This window comes from Notolepis coatsorum (genome assembly GCF_963971535.1).
Source record: "Notolepis coatsorum genome assembly, chromosome: 18".
NCBI lineage: Eukaryota > Metazoa > Chordata > Actinopteri > Aulopiformes > Paralepididae > Notolepis > Notolepis coatsorum.
The window spans coordinates 70,227,877-70,240,065 of NC_140182.1; the positions used below are offsets into that span (position 1 = coordinate 70,227,877).

A 12,189-nucleotide genomic window follows, 5' to 3' on the forward strand; every position below is an offset into this window, starting at 1 on the left:
CAAAGTCCACAAAGGAGAATCAAATAATCTGCTCAGCCAATACAACTAATAGGGATGCCCCGATCACATTTTTTGCCACCGATACCGATCACCGATCGTCGTGAGCCATATCGGCCGATACCGATCCGATCGTTTTTGATTAAAACAAATTAAAATTTATTTTATATAATTTTTTTTCTTTTTTTTTTATAAAATATATATATTATATAATTAGACTTGTACTTGTATTATCTGCGAGACATCGCCACCACGCAACAAGCTCCACTGTCTGTGTGTACTCTAGTAGCCTCCAGCTACGGCCAGGATTCTCCGGAGCTGCAGCTGGACCTATACTCGAGTAGCCTCGAGATACGGCCAGGATTCTCCTGCGCTGCAGCTGGACCCTAATGGTATAACGTTACTGTGGTCATATCACATTCAACATGCCCTCAGCTCGAATACGCATCGAATCAGTGTTATAAGACATTGATATCAGGAGCTATCTGTAGCTACTGCTAGCCGGATATATAACGTTAATACAACGCCTCAGTGAATTATTTAGTTCAATGGGACATTTCGTTTTGAACAGTGAACTAACTTGCGCTAACGTGAGCTAACAGCTAACAGCTAACAGGTATCATACACGTCTCTACTAGACTTGATGGAGCGTTTGTTGATGTCAGGAGCTATCGGTAGCTGGCCGGCTAGATACCGTTCGGTTAGACAATGCCTCATCATGTATTAAACTAAAAGTGAATAGTTGACTGGGTCATTTTGTAACGGTAGCTAAGCTAACGTTAGCTCAGGTAGACGCCGTCCTCCCGTGTCCCGTCCCACTAGACTACTAGACCCGTGTTTACATGCGTGCGGGAGGGGCTGGAGGGATGAGCAGACGCCGCACCACCCGGTGTCTGAGACAGAACTCAGCGACAGCGAGTGAGATCGGTTTTGACGATCGGCGAAAATAAAGCATTATCACCGATCACCGATCGCATATTTATACTGATTATCGGCCGATAACGATCGGTGGCCGATCGATCGGGGCATCCCTACAACTAACACATCTAGCCAACACAAACCCCTCAATAGTGGATGTAGAGTGGCTGACTATGAATTGAATACAGCACCTTTATAAAATGTATAGTGTGACGGGTGCGACTAATCGAGTACTAATCTGTTTTATTACCATCTACTTGACGAGTGAAATACTCATCGAAATTTGCAGATGGCTTTAGTTTTGTCTGGAACTGAACAGGAACAAATATTGCTTTGCATGGAGGCTGGATAAATGCATTTTGTAGCTGCGATTGAATCCATGTGGTTGTACTGTCAGGTACCCTTTCTGTTGAAGACGTCAGATAACTTTGGGCTGCAGGATGGTGACATGCCCCGGCTCTGCCGTCCACATGATGGGATTCCATTTTTTTACAGTACTTACAGTACTTTCTTTTTAAACAAGTAGTTGAGTATTTGATTTTGATTTATTAGAGTACTTGACTACTGAATGACTCAGAATGCCCATGCCTCATACATCAATGTATTTTATATGACTTAATTTATCTATACAAGTACTGTACGATGTTGGGTCTGTTACTATTGGCAACCGTGAGCAACAGTGACTTCCCCAGAACTTTTTGGGGAGTAGAACTTAACATCTCAGGGAGCATGTAGTGCAAGTTGTCTCAATGAGCCTTTGTCAAAGGTCAAAGGCTATAGACCAACTGGACACACGGACACACACACTTACATTTGTAATCACAGAGAACTTGCTGATTCCACAGAGAATGTTGTACCAAATTCCTGGAGGTAGCATGAGAAGAGACAAGGAGGGGAAGGCAGTGTGCATGCATGTGTGTGTGTGTGTTTTTTTTTGTGTGTACATGTTTATGTGTGTGCATGATTTTGTGTGTATGTGAATGAGTATGACAGAGAGAGAGAGAGAGAGAGAGAGAGAGAGAGAGAGAGAGAGAGAGAGAGAGAGAGAGAGAGAGAGAGAGAGAGAGAGAGAGAGAGAGAGAGAGAGAGAGAGAGAGAGAGACAGAATGCATACAGGGAGACGGGACAGCAGGCAGTAGTAGTACAAGGACAGGGAGTACAGGTAAGAAGAGGTGAGTAACAGTCTTCAGACAGACATTGACACAGAGACTGACAGAGTGTGTGTGGTGCGAGGCCACTGGTCTACGTACCGATGTCTTTGCACCTCACAGCGTCCGGCCTGCGGATCTCGGAGACAAACTTTGCGGCGTCGAGGCGAATCTCGATGACGTTGTTGAGCAGCGCAAAGGCCGGAGCCAGAGGGAAGGAGGCCACAAACAGAGAGACGAAGCCATACTGGATAACTGGACACACACACACGCATGCACGCGCACGCGCACACGCGCACACACACACACACACACACACACACACACACACACACACACACACACACACACGCGCGCGCACACACACAGACATGCATGCATGCAAACACACACACACACACACATGCAAACACATATGCAAACACACACACACATGCAAACACACACACACAAACACATATGCAAACACACACACACACACATGCAAACACACACACACACACACACACATGCAAACACACACACGGATACACACACAAGCACAAATAAAGACACATGCAAACAAACACACATACACACAAGCACATATGTGCAAGCACACAGACACGTACACACACACAAGCACATATGTGCAAGCACACAAAAAGACACTCACACATGCATGCACACACAGACACACACACAATCACATATGTGCAAGCACACAAAAAGACACACACGCATGCAAACACACACACAAGCACACAAAAAGACACACACACACACACAAACACATATGTGTACAGTAAGCACACATAAAGATACACACATGTAAACACACACGTAAACACACATAAGCACATATGTGCAAGCATGCATAAAGACAGACACGCACACATGCATACCCACACACACACGCATACACACACAAGTACATATGTGCAAGCACACAAAAATACACCCACACACGCATGCAAACACACACACAAGCACATATGTGCAAGCAGGGCCGCCTGGGAGAAATGCGAGGCCCTGTGCGAGATTTAAACGCCCCCCCCCCCCCCCCCCCCCCAAGAGAGAGAGCGAGAGAGAGCTCCCGTTCTACAGTCAATATACAGTGTTATCGCTGCACAGACCCGGCAATGCCCCTGACCCTCCACCAGAGCAAGGCCAGAGAGAGAGAGAGAGAGAGAGAGACACATTGGAAAGAAACAACCCAAAACCAGAGCAAATTGAAATGCTATTTGGCCCTAAACAGAGAGTACACAGTGGCAGAATACCTGAGCACTGTGACTGACCCAATACTAAGAAGATCCTTGACTAGGTACAGACTCAGCGAGCACAACCTAGCAATCGAGAAAGGCCGCCATAGGCAGACCTGGCTCCCAAGCGAAGACAGACCCACTGCACACAAGATGAGGTGGAAACCGAGCTCCACTTCTTAACAACCTACCACTATACCAAGACATACTTCCCACAAATTGCAAACACCCAAAGAGACTTTGAAAACATCAACAATAACTCAAAACTCCCATACCTACTGGGAGAAATACAAGAATGTGAAATAAAGCCCATTTGAATTGAAGAGAGAGAGAGATAGATAGAGCATGTCTGTGTGTGTTAGAAAGAGAGAGATAGAGAGAGAGCATGTCTGTTTGTGTGTGTGTGTTAGAGAGAGAGCATGTATATGTGTGTTAGAAAGAGAGAGAAATATATATAGAGAGAGCATGTCATTTTGTGTGTTAGAGAGAGATATAGAGCATGTCTGTGTGTGTTAGAAAGAGAGAGAGAGAGCATGTGTGTTTGTGTGTTAGAGAGAGAGAGCATGTCTGTGTGTGTGTGTTAGAGAGAGAGCATGTATGAGAGAGATAAGCAAAGATGAGCCCCTAAAGGATATTCAACTTTTAATGGAAGAACAAAACAGAAGGAAAAGATAACTTCACAAAGGCAACATGAACATAGATCCAAAAGGACAAAGATCAACACTTAAATCCAAAGAGAAGAGGGTCTATACCAGAGAAAACAAAGTAGCAAGGAGCCAATGGCCGACATCAGCTAAATAGGCTAACTGCAAATAGAGTAGCCAGGTACTGACACCAGGCCACACACCGTTAGCTACTACAACAGCTAGCCGGCCCGTTTTGGCTCAATATAACGTTAGCTACGTTAGCTAGCCGGCCCGATTTGGCTCAATATAACATTAGCTACAACAGCTAGCCAGCCCGTTTGGCTCCCGAGAGAGAGAGAGATATATCCACGGCGGGAATAGAATAGAGTGCATTAAAAACTCACCAAACGTCCAAGAGGATGGAGACAACTGCGTGGAGTTGACGAAGTTCATCTGCCGAATGACCGTCCTCTTCATCTTGGCATAACAATGCTGCACGCGCCCCCTCTAGGTTAGCTAACGCTAGTTAGCATTTAGCTAAGCTAGCTACTAGCCGACATCATCATGGCTATCCCGACTGAACCACACGTTAGCACTCGATATTATAACGAAGCTAAAGCTAACTAGCTGTCCCTGCCTTTAGCTAAGCCGACATGGCTAGCCTGACTGAACCGTCTAACATGCAACAACTTTCATCTTCAGTCCATCTGCCGAATGACCGTCCTCTTCGTCTTGGCTGGCATAACTACAGATGAAGCGTTTAGTTTTCCTGGGCGCTTTGCCGCGACGTGAGCACGGTTATATCACGTCGGAAATTAATTAGGAACCCAGGCTGCTGTTCTATTTTATGCCGCCAGGAGGCGCAAAGTCATTAGACGGACGCTACAACGTCCTACACAGTATACTGTATAACGATCTGTATGTAAATGTATATATATTAATTCATTTTGCGCGAATCCACACTTCATTTCCCAGACCCACTTTGTTTTAACCAGTTAAAACCTGTCGATTGCTAGTGGAGGTTCATATAAGGGATATATAATGGATATTTTCGTTCTAGTACCGTGGTCTAGTGCTTAATGCCCATTCCTTTCAAGCCGACGCCCGGGGTTTGGATCCCAGCGGGTATTTTTTTATTTATAAAATGAAATTGCCCGCAACGATGTGCATAATACAATAGTAATAATATATAATAAGAATCCAACCAATAGAGCGACATTGTGCAATAAACAAGTAAACAAAGTATGGCATATTTTACAGTAGGGCACTTTGAAACAACCAATCACGTTGCGCGATAGCACGAGCGATGCATAGTCAGGAAGTAATGTTAGAGCTGAGTTCACTCATTCCGAACGGCGAAATGTAAAATGCTACCCAAGATTGTTGCGTTTCGTTATAAAAACTATGCGGTGATAAACAAAACGAATCGCAGTATGCAAAACGTGCGGTTCGAGGATCACAGTTGGAGATGCAATCATGCAACGTCCAACTTCGTTCGACACTTGAACTAAGAAGGTGCACAAAGATCGGTAAGTGAATGAACGAATGAATGAAAACTTTATTTAACAGATTGCAGAATGGGTACAATACAGTACAGCTCAATATACACAATTGTTAAGGGGATGCAGACCAGAGAAAGACTTTCGTCTTGTTTACATCAGGGTCCCCCATAGTAACTTGGCTTGCTACTGTACAGTAGCTACAGTTAAATCAATGAGCCATCGACAGTGTGCTAACGTTATCATATACTCTCTTTTTTAGACTCTTTTTGTATCACAAACAGTACTGTATTTGTAAATCTGGTATGTCATAAATGTATAGATGTAGCAGTACTGTATCTGTATGTCATGTTATGATGAATTGAAAATGGGGGACCCTGATGTAAACAAGACGAAAGTCTTTCTCTGGTCTGCATCCCTTTAACAATTGTGTTTATTGAGCTGTACTGTATTGTACCCATTCTGCAATCTGTTAATTTTTTTCAATCAATCAATCAATCAATCAATCAATCAATCATTACATCCAAGATACACGGCTGCTGTAGTCTTGTCTTATAAAATACATAAACAATCAGCAATGTCTCGCTTGATGAATGGCCAGCAGTAGCCTAATTAATATTAATAAAAGTATTATCATTTTAATAATTGCGAAACGTGTTTAGTCCCTTGTTTGAGCCGAATCTGGGTTGAACATGATTTGTGGAACTCCCTCTGGTGTTGTGGTCGTGGTATTCACTGACCTTTGGGAAGTATTTCGACATGCACATGGGTATCTTAGTGGTGTAGTGTACAGTATCTTGTAGACCAGGCCCATTGCAAGTTGCTGTACTCTGTCGTCTACTCTAAGCCATCCTAGGTAGTCAAAGTGGGCAGGGGTGAGGTGGGTTCTAGGAGTAAGGTCAAGCAGTAGTCTGACCAGTTTGTTTTGTGATGTTTGTAATTTAGTTTTTAGCGCTTTTGAGGTGCTTTGGTACCATGAGGTGCAAGCATAGTCGTAATACCCTTGAATGAGTGCTCCTGCCAGAGTCTTCAGGGTATTCTTGTTTACCAGAGAGGAGATCCGGTACAAGAATCTTGTTCGTTGGTTGACTTTTTTTTATTACATTGGTTGCCATTTTGTCACAGGAAAGATTTGCCTCTAGGATGGAACCCAGGTAGGTAATTTCATCTTTCCTTGTGACAATATTGTCACCCACTGTAACAGAGAAGCCGTTGGCCTTGCTGAGTTTGTTATTTGATCCAAGAGTGTGTATTGAGCCGTACTGTATTGTACCCATTCTGCAATCTGTTAATAACGTTTTCATTCATTCATTCAGGAGCAAAGGTCAATGACCAAACACACCCAGACTACATACCTGTATTCCCTTCAACATCACAGTCTACACCATCTACGTCAACAAACATCAGTCGCCATGAGCGGCGTGAAAAAAGGAGAGTGATGCAGCCAAGGAGGATGGTGACCAACAGAGAACCAAGGTCGAGTCAAGCTCCTTGACCGCTTCATCTGTGGACAGCAACGACACCAAATGCAAGATGATGACAGGTGTTACCTGGCCAGTGCTTCAGCACTTGTTTTCTTTCTTGCACACAGAGAAGACAAGGAGCACCATAATCTCACCCATAGATCAGCTATTTATCACCCTTGTCAAACTGCGTCACGACATGTCCTTTGACCTCATCTCCCACATCAGAGGTGTGTCAAAGGCAACAGTCAGTGATGTGCCCAACGGATCATTTCAGTGAGTGAGCGATTCGATACACGCTCACGGCAATGAACCGATTCACTGATTCGACTCACGGTTCAGTGGCGCTTCCGGATCCCGCTGCGAATCAAAAACTATAAAAAAAATTGGCAGATGTTATACATACAATTATACATACAATTGTTAAGGGGATGCAAACCAGAGAAAGACTTTCATCTTGTTTACATCAGGATCCCCCTGTTTACATCAGTAATCATCGGTAACATTTAGAATTGATTTCAAGGTCCTCCTCCTTATATACAAAGTATAAACATTGCGATCATCTACTATTGAAGGTTCCGAGTCACAGTCTAAAGAAAATCAGTGATGCAGCCTTTGCTAACTAACTATGCACCAAAGTTATGGAACACACTATGGACATTAGGGAAGCTAGATCTCTTAATATTTTCAGAAATAAGCTAAAAACGTACCTCTTCACCATAGCCTTCTAATACACCCCGCTGTTGATTGTACTGTAGCACTATTTTACTCTGGCCATTCTATTGCATAATTTTACTATCTATTCTACTATTCTATTATTGCACTGTATTATTGGTGTGCAAACCAGTCAACTTACATAAAAGAGCCTGTTGGAGGATTTCAACAAGATAAATGCGACAACATTGCAAAATATTTCACTATAATATTTCAAAGTGAAGTAAAAAATATTATAATAATTATTTGATCATGTTAAATAAGTGTGACTGACTGAGTCCACATTACAGTTCTACTTTTGTTTTGATGTGAAAAGTGATGCTGCATAAGAGGACTGCATTTAGCACTGACTGAGAAAGTACATATTACAGTTCTACTTTGCATTGCATGTAATTTAGAATACAGGCAAATAAAAGTAATTTAGTTTAAAGTACAATCTTGGCTGTCTTTTTCTCTCAACGCTTCAATAGGTAGATGACTAAATGTAAATGTAATATCAAATTTTAACAGATTGCAGAATGGGTACAGTACAGTCCAGCTCAATACATACAATTGTTAAGGGGGTGCAGACCTGAGAAATACTTTCGTCTTGTTTACATCAGGGTCCCCCAACAATTAGCATTTCAATGGTGTGTGGGGGGGTTGCCAATCCAATGTCACACCTACACAGGTTAGTCACTACCCCCCTGTTGGGACGTAGTGCCAGTCTAAGTGAGAGAAGCTCTCTCATTTCATGGAAGAGTAGAAGACAACCAACAGTTGCACTTTCTACCTGCGAGGCAGGATACATGGCCTTAGCATCAGCCATACAGGAGTGTATGTATTTGCAACAGCTACTCAAGGGTATTGATGGATGTCAGTATGCACAAACCAAGGTTTATGATGATAACCAAGGAGCTATTGCACTAGCCAGGAATCCTGTAAACAGGCAAAGATGTAAACATATTGATATAAAATATCACTTCATAAGAGAAACTGTGAATAGTGGGAGGATATGTTTGGAATATTGTCCTACTGACAACATGATTGCTGATGTGATGACAAAACCAGCCACTAAGCTACAACTGAAGAAGTTTGCTCAGTATTTGTTTGGCACTTAGTTAGAGTGAAAGAAAAGCATGGATGTGCCAATATGTTTTTTTTGTTGTTGTTGTTTATTTTGTATTGAAGGCCAAAGAGGGAGAATATATATATATATATATTTTTGTTTTGTACCACAATAAGCTAAGTTCGAGTGGGGGTGTTAAATATATTATTATTATTATGTGCGCCCTTGCTCATTTGTGTTCTACAGAGGGCGATGTAGTAAATCCAGTATGTGACGTCACTGACGTTTCCTTTCCATTCCTGTTCCGGTCTATTATTTGTGAATGATTGTTGTTGATATATAGCGGCACCGCAAGGAGAAGAAGAAGAAGGTTGACATGGGCAAAGTGTTCATCAACATCTCCATCGGCCTGTGCATCTTCAGCCTCGTCTGGTTCTTCTATGCCCTCTACATGCGCTCTGCCCTAGCTAAACAGGTGGTGACAATCCACCCCTCACCTCCTGTGCTTGACGCCAACAGCACCATGTTTGGGAAAATGTATGCCGCAATTCATATCTTACAAGAGATGCATTGATGTATGTGCAGGCTATTCTGCCTCCGTCTGATCAGTATGTAAAAATCACAAAGTTGGGGATATGGATGGGAATATAATTCACTGATTAAAAGAAAAACCAAAAAAATAAGCTAAACTCATTCTGTCTCTAGTATTATTTGTTCACGCCAACTGTTTTGGAGATGAGGGTGGAAGTAATTTGGCAGTCTGACATTAATTGAAAACTGTATTAACAGATTGCAGAATGGGTACAATACAGTACAGCTCAATACACACAATTGTTAAGGGGATGAATGAATGAAAACTTTATTAACAGATTGCAGAATGGGTACAGTACAGTACAGCTCCATCTATACATTTATACGCTGTCCGTTCGGAATGAGTGAACTCAGCTGTAACATTACTTCCTGACTGTGCATCGCTCGTGCTATCGCGCAACGTGATTGGTTGTTTCAAAGTGCCCTACTGTAAAATATGCCCTACTTTGTTTACTTGTTTATTGCACAATGTCGCTCTATTGGTTGGATTCTTATTATATATTATTACTATTGTATTATGCACATCGTTGCGGGCAATTTCATTTGATAAATAATAAAAAAAAAATACATATATTAAACCGGCTAGGATTCGAACCCCGGGCGTCAGCTTGAAAGGAATAACCTATACCACTAGACCACGGTACCAGACAAAATATATCCATTATAAATAGAGCCCACCTACTGTAGCACCTCCACTGCTAATTCGACAGGTCTTAACGGTTTAATTATTTTATTTCAGCAACATTGCGTACACAAACCTATTGTTACCAAGAAGTATTACACTAACGCTTTCTTTTGATGAAATGAATGGAAAAGAGAGCCGTACTGTACGTCGGCCATCTAATGAAGTTAGATTTGACACGTTGTTTACTTGTTTATTGCACAATGTCGCTCTATTGGTTGGATTCTTATTATATATTATTACTATTGTATTATGCACACGTTTAACTTATTCATTCTTTAATTCAGCAACATTCATTCATGCAGTCTGTAGACATACTGTAGGACGTTGTAGCATCCTATGAATGAAGTCACCAGCTGTGCGGAGCTCCTCCAATGAATGAACAAAAAGCCGGCGCGTCGGGGGCAGTTGTCACCAGCTGTATGAGAGCGCCCCCGCTGGTCATTGTTAACATTAACCATGCCAAGCGACGTGATAACAGCAGGCAAACAGCTGCTCCTGGACTTTTCCCAGCTGTATCTGTAAGCATAACCTCCAAAGCTGCACGCGCGAAATAGTCAAACGCAGCTGACGCACGCCGGCGTACACATGATGTAACCCCTCCCTTCGTTGAAACCAATAGTATGTCTGCTGCAGAGCCCCAGAGCTCCAATAGTGAGTATGTCTGCTGCAGAGCCGCAGAGCCAGGAACAAGTCAGACACATTCTACAAACGTGTCTAATGTGAAATATATAAGCATATAAGCAAAACTAGATTTTAGGTCTGTGATAAAAAAAAAAAAAAAATATAATAATAAAAAAAAAAAAAAAAAAAAAAAAAAAAAAAAATAATAATAATAATAATAATAATAATAATAATAATAATAATAATAATAATAATAATAATAATAATAATATTAATGATAATAATAATAATAATAATAATAATAATAATAATAATAATAATAATAATAATAATAATAATAATAATAATAATAATAAAAAAAAAAATGCGAGGCCCCCCTTCCCGCGAGGCCCTGTGCGACCGCACTGCTCGCACACCCCCTGAGGCGGCCCTGTGTGCAAGCACACACACACAAGCATATGTGTAACACACATTAAGACAAACACGCGTATTAAATTTGAGTGAGTGAGTGAGCGAGTGAAGTGCAGACTCACTCATCTCCATGTACTCGGGGGTCACTCCCTCGAACGGCTCCAGAGCAAAGTCTTTGTCAAACTGCTGCTTGGGCCTCTTCTCCTCCGTGCCGTCCTTCTCGTCCTCCGCGGCCGCAGCAGCAGCCAGCCTCTTGCCCTCCTTCTCCTCCTGCATGGTCCGGTACATCTTCTTCAGCTTGCTGCGGGCAGACACAGAGGGTTAGGGTTAGGGTCAGGGTTAGCAGCAGCCAGCCTCTTCCCCTCCTTCTCCTCCTGCATGGTCCGGTACATCTTCTTCAGCTTGCTGCGGGCAGACACAGAGGGTTAGGGTTAGGGTCAGGGTTAGCAGCAGCCAGCCTCTTCCCCTCCTTCTCCTCCTGCATGGCCCGGTACATCTTCTTCAGCTTGCTGCGGGCAGACACAGAGGGTTAGGGTTAGGGTCAGGGTCAGCAGCAGCCAGCCTCTTCCCCTCCTTCTCCTCCTGCATGGCCCGGTACATCTTCTTCAGCTTGCTGCGGGCAGACACAGAGGCAGGACTGAGGGGGCGGGGAACAGACCGAGGGCCGCTGTGTTTACGTGTCACGACTGCAATTAAAATTAGATTTCATTTAATTTCAAACCTTTATTTAAACTCGAAAGACAAAGAAAAGGGGCTCATACAGAACCAAGCATTTCACGTAAAGTATGTGTATTTTATTGTGACAATTAAATAATAAACAAACTTGAACTTGAAAACAACCGAGGTTTCCCTAATTTACAGTCACGTCGAGTGTACATACAGAAATGAGCAAAGAAAAGCACATAAAATCACACAGCATGTAAAATCGTAACAAAGAGACAACAAGACGAGGCAAAGAGCAAAGATAACACATCAATTAAAACACATACAACTTGATTGACAAAGATTGGAGATGGGTTTAAACTCTGCAATAGAGGGGAGAATCTCAAGCTTTAATATTTTGTACCCAGTTTAATCACCTGTACATTGTACTATTGCACTTTACTGCTACATTTGCACTCTGGTTGGATGCCAAACGTCTTTTTCGTTGTACTGTACTTGTGCTGAATAATGACGATACATTTTAATCTAATTTAATTTAAGGACTGTTGGCATTCATTCCATGAG

General features: G+C 42.4%; 1 protein-coding gene across 1 annotated transcript in view; it reads right to left on the reverse strand.

Annotated features, from left to right (window-relative positions):
- Positions 1-12,189, reverse strand: part of ano2a (anoctamin 2a) — a gene marked incomplete at both ends in the record, with an annotated part of 102,621 nt that overhangs the window by 25,145 nt on the left and 65,287 nt on the right. Inside the window, 3 exons of the mRNA XM_084335228.1 lie at positions 1,727-1,779; positions 2,166-2,318; positions 11,085-11,263. Of these exons, the coding sequence (XP_084191354.1) occupies positions 1,727-1,779; positions 2,166-2,318; positions 11,085-11,263 (385 nt within the window). The remainder of the gene's footprint in view (positions 1-1,726; positions 1,780-2,165; positions 2,319-11,084; positions 11,264-12,189) is intronic.